The sequence below is a fragment of the Molothrus aeneus genome, chromosome 7 (assembly GCF_037042795.1).
Source record: "Molothrus aeneus isolate 106 chromosome 7, BPBGC_Maene_1.0, whole genome shotgun sequence".
Classification (NCBI taxonomy): Eukaryota; Metazoa; Chordata; class Aves; order Passeriformes; family Icteridae; genus Molothrus; species Molothrus aeneus.
The window spans coordinates 21,926,153-21,951,006 of record NC_089652.1 but is presented as its reverse complement, the minus strand read 5'-3'; the positions used below and the strand labels follow the sequence as shown (position 1 = coordinate 21,951,006).

General features: G+C 37.8%; 1 protein-coding gene across 1 annotated transcript in view; it reads right to left on the bottom strand.

Annotated features, from left to right (window-relative positions):
• Window positions 1-1,740: 1,740 nt before the first annotated feature.
• The window catches only part of DPP4 (dipeptidyl peptidase 4), a 40,418-nt gene continuing 17,304 nt past the window's right edge, over window positions 1,741-24,854 (bottom strand). The window contains exons 11-26 of the mRNA XM_066554080.1: window positions 23,652-23,781; window positions 23,462-23,506; window positions 20,364-20,468; window positions 20,194-20,261; window positions 19,959-20,012; window positions 19,379-19,503; window positions 18,378-18,425; window positions 17,824-17,922; window positions 15,740-15,809; window positions 13,948-14,142; window positions 12,947-13,001; window positions 11,005-11,104; window positions 9,422-9,486; window positions 4,245-4,317; window positions 3,928-4,001; window positions 1,741-3,084 (exon numbers count right to left, since the gene is read on the bottom strand). Of these exons, the coding sequence (XP_066410177.1) occupies window positions 2,986-3,084; window positions 3,928-4,001; window positions 4,245-4,317; window positions 9,422-9,486; window positions 11,005-11,104; window positions 12,947-13,001; window positions 13,948-14,142; window positions 15,740-15,809; window positions 17,824-17,922; window positions 18,378-18,425; window positions 19,379-19,503; window positions 19,959-20,012; window positions 20,194-20,261; window positions 20,364-20,468; window positions 23,462-23,506; window positions 23,652-23,781 (1,405 nt within the window). The 3' untranslated portion in view covers window positions 1,741-2,985. The remainder of the gene's footprint in view (window positions 3,085-3,927; window positions 4,002-4,244; window positions 4,318-9,421; window positions 9,487-11,004; window positions 11,105-12,946; window positions 13,002-13,947; window positions 14,143-15,739; window positions 15,810-17,823; window positions 17,923-18,377; window positions 18,426-19,378; window positions 19,504-19,958; window positions 20,013-20,193; window positions 20,262-20,363; window positions 20,469-23,461; window positions 23,507-23,651; window positions 23,782-24,854) is intronic.

Sequence of the window (24,854 nt, the reverse complement as noted above, 5' to 3'; positions counted from 1 at the left end):
GTTTACAATACCATGCAGTATTTGAAATGTCTACCTGACCTGAATGGGCATCACAAATTAATGAGTGGTAGTGCCCAGCATGGCTCTCTTTTCAAGTGGAATCTCACAGAACCATGCCAGGCTGTGAGTGTTGCTCCCTGGGTGGAGTTGGTGGTGATGTACTTGGTCTGACCTTAGCAGTAAGTGTGACACTGGGGACAGCTCAGAGCTCACTGTTCCAGGAAGAGAATGGGAATGAAGCTCCAATTTACTACTCATGATTTGGTCCCCCTTCCTCCTGAGACAGATGATGCAGACAAAGCAGGAGTAGTTGGATCTTTTTAGAGATCAATAGGTAAGGTCACACAATTTAAAATGCTTCTGCTCTTCTCAGAACCCTAAATTTCTGCTACTGAAAAATTTAAGGCCACGAATCGCAGTACTACATACAGTATTGACTCCATCTCACTAAATCCCTTTTGAGCTTCTTCACCAGTTATTAAACCAAAGACTGGAAGTCTTCTAGCCTAAGAATGGTAACAGTGACACCTCAAGATTCTGCTGCTTCTCTTAGGATTTTACACGAAGTGTATTGTGCAAGAAACTTAAACATCCATTTCACATAAGAAAAAAATACAGAGAAAACCTGTAATTGGTAGATGTGCAACTGACTAGCATGTTGCAATAATTCAGGCACAACTGACTTCTAGCTTTGGACATTAATGGAATGAGTTAAGTATTTTCTGTGGCCTCAGTTTTAGTTATTTACCTGTGCTCATGCAGTTCAAGCAAGTTGTCAGTTCCCTGAGGCAGCTCTATCATCGTATTATTTTTGGAGCTGAGGGAGTTCGACCACAGTGAAAAATTAGACACCAAATTGATGTTAATTAGGACACTTACTATAGCAATGAAGTTTTCTTTTGTTTTGAAACTTGTATCATCGTCTATTAGCAGCATATCTTAGAAGTTGCTTTCCAAAGTAAGATAATTAGCATTGCATTATGTAATGCCTCGCAGGTAAGACAGTTAAAAGGGGATGAGGTATTGAGAGTACAGAAGAGTTTGCCAGGGAGATGCTAGAGTCCATTAATGTAGGTCAGATGTAAAGAATTGCATCTTAATGAAAGACCATTTAATTTCTAGTTTCACTTATTTTTTTTAATGTTTCTTTGATTATACTAATTCTTGCACTTATCTAATAAGAGCCTGGTGAAAGTAGTTTTTTGGATTACAGAAACACTTTTTTTTTGCTTCTATGACAGTGTGAGTGATAACATTAAAAGAAATCCTAATTATTTACCCTTGCATACACAAGCCATATCAAAATGATAATCTTTTCTTATAACCTGTCTCTGTTGCTGGGATCTACCTTATACTGATATAGGTTTCTTTGCCTTGAGTCAAAAGAATGAGAGATGTGATGATAAAACCTCTTGGAGAAAACTGACAACCTGTAATCCTGTAGAACTTAAACAGTGGTGCCAGTCTATATTAGAGCCACTACTCCCTTGAACCAAAGATGGTATTTGTAAAATTCAGCTCCAATGTGCTTCAAAAAAATGCCAACAAACAGAACAAAACCACCCATCTTATTTTGTGAGTCAAGGAATTGTTAGTTTTTGAAAACAAAATCTGATTTTCTATTTGAGACTTTCTCATTTAAGGACAAGCTGCACAAAGTGTCTTAACATTCTTCCCCATGCTTTATCTGTCTGCATGAGTACTTTTACATTCACACCTAATGTCACTAATAACCCACAATACAGACATAATCAGATGCTGGCATGTAATACCAAGAAGCTAAGTGTTAGATAATCATGTCACACTCCATTACATGATACCATTACGCAAAATCAGAAGCTTCACTGTAAGTCATCCTCAAAATTAATGGGATTAAAAAAAAATCACGTGTCCTTTTTCTGAAGCAACATTTTCAATGATATGGCCTACACCTCCTTTCATAAATGAATGTCTTTATTATTTTAAAGCAGCACAATTTTTAGTACAAGTGGATTGCATTTTTTCTATGCAAAATTAAGAAAACTAATCCTCAGATTAGATGGAGAAGCCTACCTGGAGTGCTGTAAAGAAAGCAGGTATTTATTGGTAGGCTGTAAGGTTTTGCCAAAGAGCACATTCACAGGAGAGTGACAGTCCAGCCCTTGCTGTGACTGCTAGTTCACATTGTAATGTTCTATGTTTCAGGGTAAGAACCAGTTCCTATTCATCAGTACATGAGCAACTTCTACATTAAAAAAACAGGGCTCTTGCTCCCAGAGGAGATTTTGCAGTGCATATTCCCAGCGTAGCAGCCATTTTTAATATAAAATAAGCAAAAAATCACAGTACTATATGATAGCACACAAAGAAATTCAGTGGCACTGGTTTGATTAGGTATCATTCAAAATCTTTGGTGAAAACTGGTTATGTGCTTGCCTTGCAAGAGTTCTGTAACTGTAATACAAGAGATTGCAGAGCAAACACACTCTCTTCAAGAACTGCAGTGTAAAGTATTTCATTCTGCACATATTAACATTGCAGTATTCCTGATAACCATTCTAAAATAATAATTATCAAGCCTTATGAATTCCTGCAAAAATGTTTCTTCATTATTTTCACAGAAATTACCCCAGGGTTCATTTCATTTTTGATGGAAACATTATTATTATTTTTTTTATTCTGTGATGTGACATTTTTATCATTCCTTTCTCTAATATACAAACTGGATTGTTCCTCTTTTAGACTGAAATATCAAAAGATAATTACTCAAGCAAGTACCATGCTTCCTAGAAGTCTGCAACATCATTCTGGTGATGTTAAGACCTGATTAAACAGTCAATAAAAATGCAATAGTTGCTTGGCAACAGGAATCATTACAAAGATTAGCACTTCATTGTGTACACCGGTATCCCAAGAGCTGACTCGTATCTCATCTTGATTTATACTGGCTCAGAGTACATTATGTGAGAGTTTTCTGGAGAAGTACCATCACTAACAAGCAAAATGCTACTGCAGTGAGAAACACTGCTTTATGAAGTGGGTCATGTGGGTGTAAATATGCTTATGTGCTTGACCGGAGATGGAATGGTCTTTGTCAGTGTACCACTGTGTGAAAGAGAAATACAGAGAATATTAGTTGCAGCTACATCTAAATGATATAAATCAAACATGACAGACATAAAAACCTGTGCAGCCATTTAAAATGATCCTAGCATGAGGCTTTCAGCATAGAGGCAAAGACATGATGGGGTAGGAAGCTGCTATGACACTTAAGCTCCTTCTTTGCGTGTGGGACATGCTCTTTTTATACTGAAGCTGTAAAAACAACATGTGGCTTGTCCACATGGAGGGTAGATTCAAATGTTCAGTTACAAGGGATGCCTGACCTCTCCCTCTGTATGTCCTCTGAGTTTGGCTGAAAGAAATCATGCACTTGGCCTCCTTCTATACACCATCCTCTCTAGCACTGCTCCTCTAGGGCTAAGAGAATGTAGGAAAGGAAGAGCTTGCACCTTAGTCTGAGAACTTCCACGCTCAACATAAGAAAGGGCAAATAACTGCTTGTCTTATAAGTACAGTAAACACCAGATGAGATGGACAGGCTATCTGGGATTTTGCTGAAGCCAACCTTTCCTTTTACCCTATCTCTAAGACAATATTCATTGCACTTAGGTATATGCAAAGGCTGGGACTGGCTATTTGTCTGAGATTACAAAAATTTTAAGAAAATAAAAGATTAGGTAAAAAGGATCAAATATGAGAGGGTGTTGCTTTACAGTTTTTCTTGTGCAAAAATAGAATACGTGCTTTATGTTCACATTTCAGTTACTGAACATGAAATGCAACTATATGAACTTTCATTTAAGAAGGCAATGAATTTATACCTTACCACAGGGAGTTTATGTTATTATTCTCATTTGTATAACGATAAACAAAACAGAACCATACCATTGCCTGAAAATCCACTTCAGCATCAACAAGAGCTTTGGAAATCTGTGCTGCTTGCTGAAAGTGAACATTATCTGAAAAGTGGAAGAGGAAAAAGGTAAACAAAAACTGCTTCTGTAATACTCTGGGGGAAAAGCAAAGCAATGTACACACTAGACTCCCCAGCACTGCTGACTGAAACACAGATTAGTTGCAGAAATCGGTATTATTTTATTGACGCAAATGTAACAGCCTTGCCCCTTCATGCTTTTGTTTTGTCAGTAGTAGAATTGCGAACCTGTCTGTAATACTAAAATGTCTAATTAACTGCAACTCACCATCTGCTGTTCCATGAATAAGGAGATATTCAACTTCCCTGAATTTTTCAGCTCTGGCCATTACTGTTGAACTCTGAAATTAAAGGAAAAAAAAGAAAAAAGGTGCTATGACTTGCTACCAACTGAATTTGATTCGTGTTGACACTGTCTGGGGTCCCTCAGCTCAAACCAAGCACAGCCCTGCTTACCCCCCTCTGAAGTGCCATGGGACACGGTCACACATGCAGGGCAGGGTGCCCACACTCCAAGCACCCCACACCTGCCTGCAGCTGCTACCAAGGTCATGGTGCCAAGGAACAGGCGGCTGCACAGGGGAAGAGCTCTGCAGTGAGGTTCACGTTCAATCCATGTCCAGCATGGTGGTAGCCTGCAGCACACCGTGTGCCATAGGTTTTCTGTTTGACTGCAGACAAGTTAAAAAAAATGTTGCCATGGCAACAGCGCACCCCGCGAGAGCAAGGAGTAGATCTTGCAGAGGCTACACATGTTATCTTCCCCACAAGGTTCACCTGCAGGTAAGGCACCAGAGCTAATACTGCCTCAGTCTCCAGTAAAATTGGGTAACAAGAAGTTTAGAAAAATGTGCTCTCCAAATATGAAAGAGAAATGCCTGAGCAAAAATCACTAGACCAGATCTCTAAATAGAAGTCAAGCTACATTTTGGGAATGGAAACACGATACAGTGATGAAAAGATGAAATAATCAACAACTATGATTAATCAAAGAATTTAAAACATAGTAACAACTTATTCCCTAGAACATTCTAGCCCACCTAACTTGCTACTGTGACTAAAGAATGAAGACATGAAGACAGTGAGGATTGCAGATAAGATTTTTAATTTGGGCAAGGAAAGGGAGTAGGATGGTGCTCTGCCGTGAGCAGTGAAAGAAGAGGAACAACAGGGACAAGAGATTTTAGGCTTGATAAGACAAGCAGTTAATCTGGCAAGAAAAAAAATACTTAAAATTATGAACAGAAGAATTTAGTGACTTGCTTTTCTTCCTAGTTTTGTACTAAGGCTGTATCCTTGCACAAGGATTAGTACCCCAAAAAAGTCGAATACATTATACTGCCAAGACAAGAAGCTTTCTGACTTCCTTATGTCTCTTGTACACTCATGAATCATTAAAACAAGTACAATTATTAAATTTCCTTTGTCATGGCAGAATAGTGTACCAGAACCCTTCCATACATGAAGGGTTCTGGTTCTTTGCATGTATTCAATGAAAGTTCTTTGCATGTATTCAATGAAATCTAAAAACCAAGTTCATCAGAGAGGGCAAAAAACCCCTACCCTCCAGTCTGTAACACTGCAGTTGCCCTCTTTTGATAGTCGTAGGCTAGAGAGCACCAGAAATCCAATATATGGAAATCCACCAAGAGTGGAAGCATGATATTTTCCATTTAGATGATTTGGTATCATGGAGTAAGAATAAGTGCCAAAATATGGAGAAAGCACTTTGATGCACTGAAGAGCACTGGTAAACCAGCTGACCAAAAGAACAAATGAGAAAGAAATGGCCCAGTGAGATTAAAGACAAAAAAACCACCAACACCAAAAAAAAACCCCAAACCAACCAGTATCCTTTGAGTAAATAATTTCCCACATGTGCAGAGGGAAAATGGATAGACCACCTTGCTAGGCTTTCTTGCAGAAAAGCAATGCTGTTTTAAGTAAACCTTCTGTGAGTGGAAGCCTGATTTAAGCTACACTTCTGAGAACTTGACTTGGCAAAAGCAGTTTTAGAAAGAGGATGTCACCATTTTTCCTCTTCAGGCATTAAATAAAATAAAGTTATTTGTAAAAATACTTCAGAAAGAAGAAGCATATGAGATACCTTCTCTGCTTTTTTATCACTGGTGATAGCTCACTTGCTGTACTCACACTTGACATGAAGAGTCCCTTCCCTAAAACAAGCTTTAAGGACACAGTACCTTTGTGTCCTTAAAGAAGGTTGCAAGATAGGGAGCACTCTCAGGTAGGCACAGTTAGACAACAAAGCAACAGCAGCTGAACAAACCTTAAGTGGACAGCAAAAAAATACAACTCTATTTACCAGCTCTGTTTTACAGTTACACTGCTAGGACAAAGGCTTTGAAAAGGTAACATGAACAAGTACTGAGAATTAGGCCCTGCTGAGTGTAACTGGCTTTTCTAAAGATCACACAGCAGTCAACATTTTATCAGCACTCCACAAACAAGTTAAGGTTTGGCTGAAATTGAAGGTCTCTCTCCCTTTAGCATATTCTCAGATAATAGAACAAATGTCAAATCAGTACAAGATGGCATATTTACAAAATTGTACCCTGTTTTGCATAACCTAATGATGCAGCAGTTCTTAAGGACTGAACATTTCAAATCTGCTAGAAAAAGATTGCCAAATCTATGACTGTTTCAAACACTTGCCAAAAGCATATCAAATTCAGAGTGAACTGCAAAATAATGTTCTCACAAGTTGAACAGTCTCTTCAGTATGCTTTACATGGCTACTGCGTCTGACCTCCAGAGCTCTGCCCTGATTCAGTCGCAATGAAACATCAAAGGGATGTTTCTTCCAGGCCACCAGATTCTCTGCCATTCAGTCTAGGATTATATTAGGAGCACTACCCATGCTTGTTTCTCTCTTTTACAAAGCTCTAATTTTTAATAGTTTACAACTACATTAAAGGTACTGAACATACCTAATTAGCCCACTTAGGAGTGTGAGTCCTCCCTCAGACTTGACTCCTGACAAACAATATTTAACATCTCACCTTCTCTGCCTTCCATAAAGTAAAACCTAATGTCACAGTAATACAAAGGCAGGATGTACCCCTCTTACCACACCTAGTTTCTTGAGTCTATATATTCAGTCATTAATAATACTCTACATGTTAGGGATGTGCCTAGCAGTGCTCATCTTCTCCAAGCAGGTGTGTATACCATCTCATTTCTTTTAAATCAGGGTGCATACTACAGTTTATGCAACTTTTCACTTTTCATGCCAGCTTTACAGCAATGCAGTAGGATAGAGAATATATGATGCAGCACACAAACCTGACAGCACAGAGTTAGCAGTGCAAGCTTTAACAGCTTCAGCTGTATGTACTAGCTTTCAGTACAGATTCTGCATTCACCTCAAAAACCATTCATTTCAGCAAACAGCTCTTGTCAGTGTCAAGGGGCCAGGAGGCTGGCTATTGGGACTGGGACATGGATCAAAGGGGCTGTAAGCCAGGAACATACTGGGCTAAAGTCACTAAGGGTCTTCAGCAATAACAAAATCCGGCAACACAGTCACTGAGGCCACATGAAACAACAAACTCACTTCTCAAGCTACCCCACCCTCCAGGTTAAAAGTAAAGTCCAAGTACCATATTTGGAGCTTTTAACAACAAACAAGGATTTAAGTTGCATTTTCCTTTCTCTAGGAGCAGCAGCGAAGTGTGACAATCTGATCTAGGCAATTACTCCTCCTCCATCTAGCCACCATTCTCCCCAATTAGTCCTCTGAGTAACACATTTGAAACCTTTAGCTCTTTGGTACTGGCAGTTTCAACGTGGCCATTGCCAGCAATGGATACCATGCCAAGAAAATCCGACTCCTGGCTTGAAAGGATTAAACAGTCCTCTGTTGCCATCTGTGCCGTGAAGCTGGTGAGTGACTTTGTGCACCCAGAGCGTTAACGTTCGTTCTGCACAGCGACAGGAACTCATATTTACACTGCTACCTCGCAGACCTCCTACTGTTCCCACTGCCTTAAAGAAACACATTTGGAAAAAGGCAGGCAGGAGGCTGCAGGCTGCTGGTCAGTTCCTGCTGGGCCCAAGAGCTCAGTGGTTAGAAGAGGGAGACAGACACAGTACCAAGTTGTCCAGCAGTCACCACCATTGTCCCCAATCTTGACCAGAATGTCTCATATAACAGTTGACAACGCTAGAGTACTGTAAATATATGTCAAACCACATGTTTCAGTACATATATGTATGTATTTATATGTGTTATCATACTTTTAAAACATGTTATCATACTTTTAAAACACTGCAACAACCCCCACCCTTTCTTCTACCCATGACACCTTTTTAATGCAAACAACAGTGCTATCTGTCTTCTACCCTGCTTACCAACCCAAACACAGAGAATGCTCTATCTCCTCCTCTAACATCAATGTTTGTTCCAGTATCACCATGGCTGGACTGTGAAGCAGTTTTCTGTGAAACATTCCAATAACCAGGGCACAAAGTACCCCTCAGATTCCTCACAGTTCTCCCATAGCCACTGTGTTTTCACCTCAGCCTGAAGTTTCCAAAAACGTAACAGAACATTTGGCTGCTCTGCCCTGTGCCCAGACTACCTCTGATACCTGTGACTTCAAAAAGCCCTTGAGGCAACAAAAATCATCTGGCACATGGAAGAGCAAGTCAAATTAGATTAGAGCAAGTCAATTAGATTAATCACGCTGCAACAAGGACGAACAATCTACATGCAATTTGCTTTCAGCAGGACAAATGCAAATTCCCTCACTCCTGTGCAAACTCTGGTCATTTTAGAAAAAGCTTTGGACACCCTCTGTTTATGGAGATGGGGCCAACATTTCAGTCCTGACAATGCTGGCTCTCAGTTGCTCTGCAATTTGATATCATCATGGTACAGACAGATTAGCCTACCTGTCAAAGTGTTCTAGTATTGAGGAGATTTTGCTTTCCCTGAAAAAAACCTGCAGATTCCTAAAGCAGGGAAGTTCACACAATACCCATTTAAAAAAAACCTTACATTTCAGAAAGAATGGGAGTACATTTGTTTTTGTGAAAAATGTTTAAGATAAAGTATGCTAAAGTATGCTCATGAACATATGAATTTTAAAACAAATTTGTTTCTTGGTAGTTAAAATAAAAGTTTTTACAGCTTATTTTACAGTCTGCAAAATAGTCAAATAGAAGTGAATGTAAAAATAAAACCCAAAACACCAACAGACCAAACAAACAACAGAAACCCCACACCATTCACCAAGAGGAAGCTGCCTTGTGCAAATTCAAGCACATGAGACTACAGCCTCTAACAGCACAATGCAACAGTTCTAGCAGGAAAGAAGAAAAAAACTTATTTCTCCCCACAGGGAAAGAACTAAACTGTTTAAAGAACAATATACCAGTTTAGAAATGAAACAACACACAAAAAAGTGATCTCTTTCTTACATTATAGTTCTTCAGATTATCATTTTCTGTAGGAAGGCCCATGTATCGCTCTGTGTATATTGAATCTGAAATTTAAAAAATCCCAAAATTAGAATCTGCTACTTAATTTTCAGTCTGTCTACCATCAATTTTACCCATTAATACAAGCAGTAACAATGCATACTGGAAATCAGGTTTTCCACAATGAAGGATGTAGGTAACCATCGTTATTCAGAATAGTTAATCTTCTTGTTGCCATGGACACCTGAATGCTGAATATTAATATAGCACTTTGTGTCAGTGTTTCCTTATTGTTATTCTTTCAGTAATCCTAAAAAAATGACTGAAGATGTTACAGTAAATAACTAGCATCTGAAAAAAAATCTTATTTATTTTATCTAAATGTTTACTACCAAAAATCTATACTATGACAATATAGTAGTATATTAGGATTCAGCTTAAATGAAAAAAAAGTATCTTTGCCATTTTACCATTTGCAGATTTGCAGCTTTGTTTTAAACCATACAAATGAATGCTCTGCTGCCGTATTCTAATGTCCATTTGACTTCTCATCAGAGTTGTTGCACTAGAGTTTTTTTATGCTGAATATGCCTCCATAATCCTTCATTTAACTAGGTAAAAGTGGAATTTTAGAGATCTAGATCATCAAAAAAATATATCTGGTCATACTGTAATATTCATGTCCAAAATATTATGAAGACGTCGCTATGTCCCCTACAGACTACTGTTACTGCCTGGCAGCATGATCTGATCTGCTGAATTAGCATTATACAGCCTCTGTGCTAGTTGCAGAATGATAAATTATGCCTTCTTTAGCAGAGGTTTGCCAGGGAAAGCTTTCCCTTGAATGTTTTTGGACAAATAAAAATGAGGAAAATGTTAAAATGTGTTCAGATTGTACCAGCACCGATTCACAACTTCATATAGTTTTTTTAATCTGGGCGGAGGGCCCCTATAACTAGCCCATTTCTAGCCTCATGCAACTACTTAAACCTTATGCTCTAAAGGTTTGAAACATGTAGACACTTGTCCACTTGATCAGGTTTTTCTCACATCAAGCTATTCTCAAGATGAATTAGAATTATAAAATCCAAATTTTACATGCTAAAAAAACCCCTGACCAACCAACCTAAGGCAATTCAAATCCTATTCTGGTACTTTTAGAGAGCAAATTACAATGCAAGTTCAAAGTTAATCCTCACAGTTCATTCTTATAAGTGAAGTTTCATTTTGAAGACACAAAAGTTTAACTGCAATGGATTTCTGACACACAGTACTGTATGTCATCAAAGGAAATGCAGATACATTACAGCAGTACTACCAATATTACAATGATTTAGCCTTCATTAATGGTTAAAGAGATTACCCGAAGTTATGGATCTGACTTTTCAAAATGGGAAATAATATTTAGCAAATTGGTTTATTTTCAAAATGCAGTGGCCACGAGCTCATAAAAACAGACTAAGTGGCATTTACATGGCATCTAGTAGATAATCCAAAGTTCTGTGCTATGAACCCACACTTTGCAGCGTGTGCACTGGAAGACATATGGGAATCCTTGTAACGAGGAAGCCCTCACATACCATAATATTGCCAGCGTGACACGGGGGCAACCGCTATTCCACACTTGAACACGCCGCTCCCAGAGCCAAGCACCATGGAGGTCGCATATCCCCCATAAGACTGAGAAGAAAACATTGCTGTTATTTTAATCAGAAGGGAAAGGATGGGGCCCATCTGCTACACAGTTCATCAGGCATTTATAGGATCAGCGTTTTTCATATTAATGAACTCCATGCTGAATTTGGGTCAGATCTCAGCCAGCCTGCTCGGTCGGGGAAACAGGCACCAAACAGCGCATGGCAGCTGTGGCACTGATGAATGAGAGCCTGATGGGGAACAAGGGCGCAAACGCTGCCGAACTGTGACTCAGCTGGGGATGACTGTGCTTGGTAGCACTGTAGGCAGCAGCAAAAGACAGGAAACGAGACACTGCTGAACCGCTGTGTCCCTTCCCGTGCTGGGGGAGTGGGTGGAAGCAGAGCTCTGGCCCACAGTCTGCTCCGATGAGTAGTTGCAACAGGGCGTCCAAAAATTTCCCGCTCCCTTGGAGCAGGCCCATGGTAACTCGCTCCCTAACTCTCCTCCAAAGTGTCAGGAGCAAGATTGTGACTGGAGAGTGTAGGATCTGCTGAGTCTGTGGGAGGAACTGTGCAACAACACACTCTTTGCTATACACAGAAAATTTACTCACAGTCTAGCCTGATACACTGAGTAAATATCTGACACACTTGAGCATCCAGGCAGCAAGATACCTAAACACTGTCACCAACCGCCCAAATGACTGCCCTCACAAGAGTTTGAATGGGTTATTTAGGAAAATGTGCCCACCCACATTCAAAAACAAGAGCTATTTTTGAATCTCATTCCTGTCTTAAAACCAGATTACAGGCAAAGGGAATTGCATCTTATTTCAAAGTCCTTAAATGTTTGCTCCAATTTCAATTCCTAGGTCCTTCCAATGAGATAAGCAAAGTAATGCATACACTTAGTGATTAAACACTGTATAAATGCCTAACCTGGTGCCACAGTAAAGGTATTACTGCTGAATCTATGGCAAACAAAATTCATGCACATAGTGAAAGGCTGACAATGAAAGGCTGACAATCTAAAAACTCAAGATATAAAGAAAATCTGTTTGCCAACAGGTTCAATGTCCAGGATCCATAACCCAACATAGTTCCAAAGAGGAATATTCTTCTACTATTCATCCTGAGGATCATAAGGACTTGAAATGGGATCGCATCAAATAATCAATTTCTGCAGAAAGAATTTTCCTTTCACTACAGTTAATACCATTACATGTGATTTCATAGAACAGAGATGTTTACCCCCAGAAGAAAAGCAATTAAAGACACCAGATTGCCATCAAGCAATTTATTCATTTGTGCCTGTCACCTGCAGTGCCCAAGTTTCAGTTAACAATTTAATTCAGCACTGCAATCACTAACACTATGTACACATTTAGCTTTGTAGCTGAGGGTGCATGCTATTAAACTATTAAATATTTCCATCTACTGTGCCAGGTTTTAAAGATGCATCAAGTTAGAGAAATCTGGCCTGTGGTTGCAAATACCACGATAACCATCCCACACAGCTGGCTCGAGTGTAATTTCACATCTTTTTTAAAATCAGTCATCCAACTGAAGAAATGTTGTTGAATACATACTCGGATTTTTTTTCTTTTTATAGGTTCATACTGTACACAGGAACTTGGCAGCATCTGTTTAAATTGGTTTTTAATCCCTCTAGTAGTCCTAATTTCTCTTACAAAGGCTCCCGAGTGATTGCAAAAGGGTAATGTATAAACACACTTTTAGATGAACTTATCAGCTCAAGTACTGGATTGTGCTGTGACTCCAGAGGTGCCTCACATGAAGCACTACAGGATTTCATGCACATGACACCACAATAAATAGTTATTAAATTAAATACTACTCCAGCCAAAATTTTTTGAGTACTTACCCAACCCCAAATAGCTATTCTGTTCTTATCCACAAAGCTCATTTCAGAAAATTTTCTGAAAGCAAACAGAATAATTAAACACTTAACAGACAGCAAATATTTGCCATTCTACAGATGTGCCTATTTCCCATCAAGTCTTCCTCTTTCTATTGTATATTTCCCACTTCATCATAGTGACAGCACATGAAAACATATGATAATTCAGGCACGAGTGTCTTTAGGAAATTTAGAAAAATTTAATTTAATTTAAAAAAACATCTGTACATATGACACTCTGAAACCTCTCAATCCATAATCACTGACATTTGTATTGTATTAGGTCAGATTTCACTATCTGCGTTGTTTTTTTTTTTTTTAAAGATGCACTAAAATCAAATTGCAGAAGTAAGGAACAGACCAACACATGGAAATACATAGTCAGCATGTCACCATAGTCAGCATGGAAATAAATAGTCAGCATAAAAAAAAATTTAAAAAAAAAAAAAGATTGTTAAATTGTTTAAACTCCTTAACATTTTAAAATCCCACATAAAAAACCCTGTAAGATCAAATTTCATTGCAATTCTGAGAGATCTATACTGGGATTGTTTGTTTTAGTGAAGTTCTACAAGCATAAACCAAGTGACAAATGTGAACTACGGTTTGAATGCTGAGTATTTCTCATAATTCTGTGACAACAGAAACTTGCAAATGCTTGAAGTAAAACTTCCATCTCCAAATTCCTTGGTAGCGTGTTCTTCTACAGTATGACACATTTCATCTCCATAAAATCAGAGATATGGTTAAGTGGTATTACAGCATTAACTCTCCTCTCTTTTTAAACATAAAATGATGGTTGGCATATAAATGACACACTTCAGTGTACAAAATTAAGCAGAATGCAGTTATTTTTTGCCAATATTTTCAAGATGACGATTTGAAAAAACCTTCAGCTATTCTTCCCCCTTACACAATAAGAACATAAAAGAGGGAGCAGGTGTTGACCTTTCCCTGTGGCTCACCTGGCTGCTTCTATCTGATCTTCCACTTCATATGTTCCCAGCCTCCTGTTTATGGCGTGCATGATCCGGTCGCCCTGGTAGCCGCTGCCCCTGCCGTCGAAGCTGGCCACGATGACGCGCTCCGTGCTCGCCAGGTACGTGGCCCAGCTGAGCCGGAAGGCTTGGTCTACTTTCTGACTGCAGGGTCCTGCATACCTAGGGGAAAAATGCCACAAAATCCAGGCATTTATTCTCCACATATTCTCACATCAAGCATTTGAAATATAATTTGTGCTGACAATTTTGGCCTTTAAAACAGGATAAACTTTCAAATTAAACTGAGGAAACAAGGAAAGCATCACTGACTGACTTCAAGGTGCCACTAAAAGCAATATACTTTTTTGAAACTTCAGCTGTTAATCAAGAAAGCAGGATTTTTTTTTTGTTTTGTTTTTGTTTTTTGTTGTTGTTTTTTTTGTTTTAATTCTTTCTGCTGTAATAAGAAACCTTCATTATTTTGACTTAAGGCAGCTAATCAGAAATCCAAGCCAAGTTTTCTTCTGTTTTGGCATATCTAGTCACCTGAGTTTCAAAGTGATGTTCTCTATTTCTGTTCCACTCACCCATGATTTATTTGGTTTAAGTCTGAAATCAATGAATAGCCTTCAACTGGAAAAATGAAAAGTACCATTTTCTATGTCTCATCAGTCTGAACTATTTCTTACGCAGGCTGAGAAAAAGGAAGCAAAACTATAATTGTAACTTTTTACTTGAAAATATTTCAGAAGCACTTGATCATTATGAAATCATACTCTGAGTGTCTTGATGGTAAAACTCTGTGCAGTGAAGTTCTCTAGCCATTGCTCAACACTGTAAGAAACAGAAGAATGGCTCATATGGCTCTATAGCCCACTTTAATCAGTCTTAAAAGCACAGAAAAAAACCACTGGGAATTTAATTCAAACTATGGATCCATATAATACCAAAGTAATTTCTGATATTAAGATCACCGTGAACCAGATGTGATCCTGACAAACATCAAGGTAAGTCAATAAAAATAGTATCATAATCAAAACAAGCCTTAAGAAGCCAAGAGCACTGGCTGTTTATTAAAATGTTCAACGTTCAGTGGCACATCAAAAAGTGCTACCAAATTGCATTATATAAAGATGTATCTAACAACTAACAGCCACTTTCCTTATAGAGCACCTTTTTGTAAAAAAGGAGTAACTTAACATTTTTCTTTTAATGCATACCTAAAATTCAGTAGTTCACATTTAGAAGAAAACATACCAGGATGAACAGAAGTGCCTGAGGAAGACCAGACCAATCAGCACATGCCCATGGGCTTGTATTTATGAAAAAAAATACACAGCAAATGCAATCCTGACCACAGGATGATGTTTGTCAACATTGACTGACAGTTAAAGAAAACATCCAATGTCACACACACTACTTCAGCTTTAGAATACAAGACTTATTCAAGGTTTCATTCTGCATTGTGATTTCATCAAAGATTACTCCTAAGGAACATCATGAGCAGAGGAGGAGGTAAGCTAACATGAACATCCTGGCTGTTAAGTCACATATCTGCCTCAGTGCCAGTGCCAGAGCTGTGCTCATTAAACATTACATCATCTTAGGGCACAGGAATCCACCATGAACTGGGATAAACCCCTATTTTCCATTCCACCTTAAAAGTACTTCAAGAAGTAATTAGAAAACATTCCAGTTTTGTGTTTCCTTATTAAGAACATTTGAAGTAGATGAAAGTGATTATTAACACAACACTGCCATGTGGTTGAAAACTTACACATCAAGGAGCAAAGGATGCTTCTTTGATTCATCAAAATGGGGAGGCAGAATCATTTGGTACCACAGGTCTAAAAGCGAAAAGAGTTTTGACTTAGGTCAGCTCTCCAGTGAAATTACTTGACATGCATTACAATTCATGCAAGAGAACATTTGAGCCACCCCCTAAAAATTATAGAGCAGTTTCAAGTGGACTGTCCTAATATACACATGTAGAAGTTCCTAGCTATTCATTTTAAAAAATGTTTTACAGCTAAACTAGCAGAAAGTAATAAAATCTGGGGAATCAACATGCCGTCTCATGACATTATTCTAAGCTTACATGTGAAACTTGTTATGTCTCTACAGTAGTAAATCTAACACAGGTTCAAAAATAAAATTTCTCTCCCAGCAGAGGAAAGAAATTCTATATTATTTTGAACCTGCCAGATAGACTTTGCTTGACAGTTTGTAAAGCATCCCAGAAACATATCCAAGTATCTATTATTTTTGAAGCAATATTGATTCCAGTTCCATTCATTTTATTCGTCCTACCCAAGCTGGCTGTGAGCTGAACATTTTAAAGGCACACCCTGTAAGTTTTGCAAACTGAATGACTCAATTGTTCACTCATGAATTTTAAGTGAACTGATGCTGCAATGCTGACGGACTGCACTGCAGTAATAGTCAGAATGCAAATCTTACAGAAACTTGCCCAGATACAAATATGCAAGGCATCAGAACACTGAAACATAAACAATCTAAATGGAACACATTGAAATACTAATTTTAACTTTTGCATACTCTATAGTCACAGATATACTCACTCTAATAACCTACATGGATTTGTGAGCAGACTTGAAGTTTTAAGTAGGACTACATAACTGGATTTGCTTCTCCTATTTTTGATATTAAAAATAGATTCCCCTTACCCAAAAGCTTTTACCCTGAAGACATGAAGTAGTAAGAACAAAGAGGAATAAAAAAATAATGAATATACAACTGATAGCATGAAGAACATCTTTAAATCTCCATCTTGCCTGGAAGATTTCATCTTTAGCCCTAGTAAAAACGTGACAGAAATAAAAGACAGAAAACACAAAGATAAAGAGAGTTATTATATAAATAAGGTAACAGTGAAAGAAGGGAGGCATCAAAAAGAACAGTTAGCAATGACTGACCCGACTCAATACAGTTCATAAAATGGAATTCCATTAAGAATCACTGCTCATTTTATCAAGAGGAAGTTTGTCATGAAGAGAAAAGCTAGTAGCAAAGGCTGGAGCAAGTACAGTTTAGACAGGTACCAGGCCTCCCGCTGCTGGGCTCCTTGATGTTGCTCAGCCTAAGAGCACACCACGAACACTTCTCTACCCTAATTCTGAGGGGCACCACTCACAAGGCATTAACAGTTCATTTTCTAGCATTTTGTTCCGGTCTGTACCAAGGTTTATGCAGTCTCAGAGCATGAATGTGCTTTCAAGAACGATTATTCAATCCAAATCTATTCAACCTATTCAACCCCCACACACAGTGTCAAAGGTGATAGAGTTTAAATGTTGCTTAAATGTTTTTTCAAGATTTTTTCATTTAGACTGCGTCTGCTTTTTCATAGTAACTGAACTTCTCCACTCTCCCAACCTGCTAACACAAACCAAGGGGAATTGCACCTGTAAATCAAAAAGGCCTACTTGATTTTATAATGTAATTTAAATTCAACAACATTAAAAAGCTTTGGGTTTGTGCCCCAACCTCATTTCTCTTATTTATTTATTGCACTGTTAGAGACTTCTGGTTTCTAGTTTATTATAAAGGAAAAAGGAGTTAAGCCACTTCATCGTGAAAACATGAAGATACCACACTATGGAAAAAGCACATTTTAGATAAGAACATTTTGGAATTTTAGAAAATTACTGAGAATATTTGGAAATCTCCAAAAAAAAAAAATCACCTTGCCTCTAAGTTCTGAATAACTGCAAGAATTCCCATTACACCCATCTGTCCTGTCATGTCATGTCATGCTCCACAGCAGAAGACCTTGAATCACTTGGTAAAAAGGGGGTGGGGTGGGGGAGGGGGAAAGGTAAAAGACATTTTTGAACTTACTGTATCCACCTATACTAAGGGAGCCAAATTTTTTTGAAGGCATCTGAATATCTTTCAATGAATTTTCCAGTTCAGTGTTCTTTTCCAAGCATCTGAGGACTAAATAACAGAGTAAATAAGATTCAAAGACTAAACAGATTTTTTCAAATGCACCACTTTAAATATTAAACCTGAGATGATGGCAATTTAAATTGCAGTTTTAGTTTACTGCAGTTTTTGTTTTTCCTCACAGATTCAACGATTACAATATAGTTTTCCTTCAGTTCTTTTTCCCCTGTTTTCCACCTAAATATTGTTTCAGAAAAACCAAACAATTATTCAGTAAATAGGTCATACACTACTTACTGTATTCTAGCCCTGTGTAAAATAATGTTAAATACACTCTGAATAAATATATATCAAGCTATATAATTTATTCTTCTGGTAATTATTTGAAATTAAATTTACCCTTTATAACTGACATTTTTATTATTATACTAGGCAATGAGAAGAAAATGATAATAAATTCACAGTGCAATTTTCTGGCATAATATAAATTAAAGACAATCCCATACCTTCATCATCAGTGCTTCTGTGCAGGGTAGACATGGGCAGGCCAGGACCTGTTAACAGGGCACAAAACCTTCATGTTTGCATGCTGGCTTGAAACACAGCCCTCGTAAAGTAATTGGAAACGGGTGAATCATAAAAGCTCAGAACTTGTTCAAGTCTGCTCAAGCTAAATTTTAGGTTAGCAGGGCCCAAATTCAAGCCACAGGATCCCACAGAATGTTTAGGCTGTCTCAGAGATGAGCCACATGACTGTGAGGTACTGAAGAACAGAATTTCCCCTCTTTAGCGAAGCCCATGCCTTGGTTGTGGAGAATGGTTTGGCCATCAGGAAGCTTTGTCACGGGGACCACAGCAGCTGTCTTCAACCACTTTTACAATCTGACAGAAAATTCTGTCTGCTGTCTGTCCTCCTAGCCCATGGATTAAGGAAGATCTTGGCATGTTAAAAACAGCATACATTTAAATTTAAAGACATTTTGGAGACAATTTTATTTTTCTCAGCTGTCAATTAATTTAACCCTTGTACTATGTGGCAGGAGCACTTAGAGGTCACAGACAGACTACAGTCCACCTGCTTACCCTATGATTACGTTACTTGGATTTTCTTCTTGACCAGCACTATCTTAATTTTATTCTCATACATAAAGCACTGCTCTTTACCCAGTCTGTTGCTTGTCACACTTTCAAAGCCTCCAAATTCCTCCTGCAGGCAGAGCTCCCCATACATCTCTCGAGGAGATGCACAGTGGACAGGAGTGTTTTGCAGCTCTTTCAGGTCCACTGACAGATAGAACTAACAAGTTTTATCCCAGTTTTATCCCTTTTTGTCAAGGTACTTTTGAGCCTAGGAGGCAGTATGTTTTTCCACTGCCAATACATTTATCCAATGTTATCAACACATATCATTGTTACACAGTACATATCAAGATCCTGACGAAGTGAACTTCACCACCCAGCTAATCAGTGAGTCATGTTTATGTCAATTAATTCGGGATATACTCACCGAGACAATTTAGCTGATAATACTGTGTGTCTTTGCTGAAGGACACAGAATAATACTGGCATCTTTTTTCATCCAGATTACAGCTAACACATTTAGGCAATTTTGGACTGCTTTCCAAGAGCACTCTGCAAAGTAAATGAGCTTTATCTCAGAGATATTTTTTTAAGCTATGCTAAAGCAGTATATGCTTTTTAAGTAAGATGGCTGAATAAAAAAGGTAAAATTTGGAAGTGATAGAAACTGATTCAAAAACTAGAGAAAACAGAGTTTCAGCTTTTGAGTTCAATTAATACTGAAATTATAGTAATAGGAAAAAAAGCATGAAGGTTCTCTTTAGTTTTTTTTGCTTGAGGATTGGTTGTTTTTTTCACAATTTCCCTTTATTAACTGAATTTATAGAAAAATATTTCCATTATTTTTGCAGTTTATACTCTTACATTGATTTTCATTAAATATCTTAAAGATGACCCCACATTAGGCTGAACATACGAATCTTTAAGTTTTCAGTGATTTTTCCTTAAAGTTTCTCTTTTTCATTAACAAAAATTTTACTCATGCTGCAGAAAAAACAATTTCTTACTTATAAAGATTTCTTCCTCCTGGCATTTCATTATTTTCATTACTGATGTAGTATCTATAAAAGCAAAACATACTGGTTTTAGTAAAATAATCACAGTATAATTAAAAAATTTATCTGACATATTTAAATCAGATTTTTAATAAGTTAAAAGCCTTCTCCCTCTTTTCTCTCCATGCTTGTTTAGACCCTTGTTACCAGTCCTTAGGGAAGAGGTACCTTATTTACAGATACTTACAAAAATTGATCAGTTACAGCTTCTATGCTGATTACTTCCCAATTTCCTGAAGTAATAGCTACTGGAACCTGGAGCAGGGGAAAAGGCAAGTCAAGAAGTAGGACATGAGACTCCTGGATCACCAGGAGAAGCACAAGCCAGCAGTGACTGTCCTAGACAAAATTCCTCACCTGTGAGCCATTTATGTAATGGATGTGCTTGTAACCTGCTGTGTCGCTGAAGACTTTGTAGTAGGAAGCCTTGTCGGGTGCAAAGTGAGGGACAGATGGCTGAAACTTGAACATAAGAGAGATGTCTATTAAAGCAAAAAACAAAACTCCAGATCCTAGGCGATAAATTTAGGTTTTAATATCTCTAACCAGGACTCTCAATGCTTACAACAAGGCATCAATGAATGTACTGCAAACATTTTTGCCTTCTGACTTAGTAGGTAGAACCAAAGCCATCACTCTTAAAATAAACACGCTTGAAATATTTTCCTGCTCCTTAAGCAGCAGAAATTCCTAAGTATTAGTCCTGGCAGTGATCCACAGCCCCCCAACTCCCTCTCCCCCACCCAGAATTTGAAGTACTTTTGGTGGTCTTAGTTTTCTACAATTTTAGGAAAAATATGTGCATCTACTTTCAAAAGCACTCTTTTATTTAATCCAATGCAGCTGTAACCTATAAAAATGCAAATTTTGCAAATTCATGTTTTTCTCGAATTTCCCATTTTAAAACACATACTTGTGAACAAATTCTTTGAACTCAATTTTTTTTTTAGCTTAACAGTGAAAAATGTCCTGCTCTATTCAAAAAAACACAAGCTGCTTTCCAAGAGGAAATTTTGCTAGCAAGTAGGTGATTACAGAATGACAGAGAATTCAAACTGGAATAATATTTTCATGAAGTAATGATCCATTTATCAATTGAGAGTGACAGAAATGAATCCATTTCTTCTATTGATTGCCATTTGAATGTGCTACATATGGTAGAAAAAAGGAGAGGAATGAAATTGAGCTGAATGAAATAAAACTTATTTCTGTGACAAATGCCCAAAGGATCTAAATGCTAATTAGGCAACTGACACAATGTAACTGCCTCGGAGATGTTACACCCATCCTGAAATGGTGAAACAAAGCTGAAGTGATTTGCCTCTGGTCATTCAGAAAGCAATGACAGAAATTAAGTCTTTCTAACTGTGTGCTCCAAATAACCTCTCCTTGTTCCCAAGCAATATTTTTGCAAAAATTAATCTGGCAAATATTTTGCTAGCTCTTCCCTTATTTTTCAAAGTGTGACTTTCCTTTAACTCAACTGGCAAGCTCTAACAGCTGATGACCTGGAAGCCTTATACAGCAATGCAGGCTTTTCTGAGCATTCTTCATTTAAACATAATTTCATCTCTATTAAAAAAAAAAAAAACCAAAATACCAAAAACCCAAAAAAAACCCAAACCAAAACCACCAACAAAAAACTTAAAAAGCTTTCCCCACCAAAACCCACAAAAATATTATTACAAAGAGAGGACTATATGTCTGTATTCTACACACATAGATAATTTACTTAAATTTTTCTACACATGAGTATGTGCACATATATATAATCTTGCAAATGTATAAAGATATTCCTTATCAGTCAAATATCATTTTATCATCCCTAAGAAGGTGAAAAAAATAAAAAAGGAATCAATATACCTATCCTATCCCCTCTTCAGTCCTCCCTACTCTCTATTTCTTTCTCAAATCCAAGAATTGTACAGTGAGATTATCATTTCTTCCAACAGCTCTTAAGAAGTGGGTTGTCTCTTTAAAAGAAACAAAAAACCAACAACCTAGTTTAGTGGCACAGACTTGCATTTTGCCCTCTCATTTTGCACAACTGTTTACAAAGTCTGCAGCTTGATCATCACATTGTCTAATTGTGAAGCCTTTGCTGCAGAGAAGCAAAATGTGTCAGCGTTAAGGCCTTCCTTTCCATATCAAATTTGACAGCAGGTGGGTTGATCTCTCATCTTCATACTGCGGATGATTTCATCCCTGCTGTTGCCTCCCTCTTTGCATTTCTTTAAACTTTCATTTTTGACTTCAAAAGTGAATTAGTGACTAAAGCATAATCAGTGTGTGGAAAATGCGGGAGTGGAAAGTGTACTCTGTGTTCTCATCAAAAACTCTGAAACTCATTTCTCCCTCCAAATCTGAACTTTTGCATCTCTGCTTCACTTCCCCCAGATCTTCTGTGTGGTTCATTAGGTGCCTACTCCCTACCATGTACAAAAGGACTGAGAGGCAGCTTGGAAAGCATCATCCAGACAGTAGCGGCTGGTTTGGCAGAAGTGCATGAAAATTTTAATCCGGCCAGTTACATTCATCTTGTCCCCACTTCTCTTCAGTGGATATTTTATGCAGGGGAAAAATAAATAAATGAGTAGCCCCAATTAAATCCTGGAATGGTTTGTTGCAACCTGATTGACTAAGAATTACTTTTGTCCTTAATGCCTTTATTCCAATACAATTCAAAGGTTACAGAATACACTTCTAAATACATTTTATTCCCTAGATCTTTCTGGAGGTAGTAGGAAGACTAGAAAGCAGGTAAACCAGAATAGCTGGCAACACCCCAGAACAAAGGGAATTCTGAATCTGGGCTCCTGCATTTTCCCCCTACCTACTGCTACCAAAGAAGGAGGTCAGAAGCAGAAAGGAGTCTGGAAAGGGCGCTCTGCTTTTGGTAAGCTGAACAAAAAATCATAGCATGGTGTGGGTTGGAAGGGACCTTGAAGTTCATGTTGTTCCAACGCCCCTGCCATGGGAAGGGACACCTTCCACTAGACCAGGGTGTTCAAAACCCCATCCAACTTGGTCTAAAACACTCCCAGAGATGGGGTATCCACGCTTCTCTGGACAACCTGTTCCAGTGCCTCACCACCCTCCCAGTGAAGAATTTCTTTCTAACACCTAATCTGAGCCTATTCTTTCAATTTAAAGCCAGAACCTCTTGTCCTGTCAACAAGATGCAGAGGTCACAGAGGGCATGATTAGAACTCCAGCTACACTGCCCTGTCAGCCCAGCCTGGGAGTTCAGAACCCACTACCCACAAAAAAATTAAGCTTAACCCCAGGTATGGGGCGACATTTGAGATAATTTTTTCCTGTACATGTAAAACACAGCAAGCGAGAGGATTGGACCTACACACAGGAGGCACTGCAAAATGCAACAGGCTCATATGAAATTTTCATAATTATCAGAATTATTTAGCATGTAGCAGTTTTAGAAATTGAATACTCACTCTGCCAATCCAGCCAGTTGTACTTTCTTCAGTAAATTGTTTTTCCTAAGAACAAGAAAAACAAACAATCCCACAACAATTATGTTTATTTTACATCAGGCTTTATTTCTACAAAGATAAACATAGAGATATATTCTACTCCTTTCTAGTTTCATCTACCATTGCAACTCTCCCACCTAATTTCTCTTACCTTTGGACACGACCAAGTAGCATTTTCAAAGTCACAGACTGTGAGGACTGAAAAATTTTGAATTCTTCTGAGCCACTGCAGACAAATCCTTTCATCTGTCACCCATGTTACAACACTCAAATAATGATCACTGAAAACAGCAACAACATAAGATATTTAAAATCCTCTCTATAATAGCATACCATACAATTGCATTCAGCAATTCACTGAATGAGACTCATCTGGCTATTTTCATTTCAATCTACTCTTCAACAATAAACAATGATGCAAATGTAATTGAGCCATTTTTTCAACTGTTTTTGCTGCTAGTAGATGCCTTGGTTATTTTCAGAGATACAATAAAGAATTAGATGGCTCATACAAACCCACTTCCAGAAAGACTGCAATTAAATTTTAACAGATATTCTCTAATGCATAAAATAATAGCTACTCCAGGCTGTTCATAAATCTTGTACTGTGTGCATCTAGAGGAAATTCTTCTGAATATTAAGCTGTATATGCCTTAGATTAAGCAATTTTATCCTTAGCTGCCTGAAGTTGGTTGCTTGTAATTATTTTCTGAATGATAGATACTTTTGTTCAATTTAGTAGTTATTTCTTTAGTTACAGTGGAGGGAGAGATCATACCAAAACCAGATATGACTATTTGAATATTTTACTTTCATCTTCAGAATACCACCCAGCTGACATGAAGGATGAAGTATCAGAAAAAAACCCCCCATTTTCATGAATATTCCTGTATATTAATTTTAAAAATGCACCACATAAAATTTAGTGGCTTTGTTTACCATAACGATCTGTTAGATGTACTGTCTTTTCTTATTTTAGATCTTTCCTATCTCCTTGAAGCCTTATGAACTAAAATAAAACAAACTTCCCCTCCAAGGCAAGTATACATTTTTAACCGTAATTTGCACATTTGACTTAGTTCCAAGTTCATGTTCCCTTTTCCCCCAAAGTTAGTTAACAAAAATGTGTGGGAAGTCTTGTGATAAGAGTATCTTTCTGATCACTGCAGTTTGGGGAAGGAAACACTACAATTAGTGTGGATGGATTAAAAATATGTCAGCTGGGTATCAAAACCCTTCAGATTTATTTCTACATTATAGTTTCAAATTCATGCTTGTAAAAGGTCTATTTCTGCATTTATATTTGACTGGGATGTCAGCAGGTCATTTAATCGCTACTGCCATTGAGTCTGCA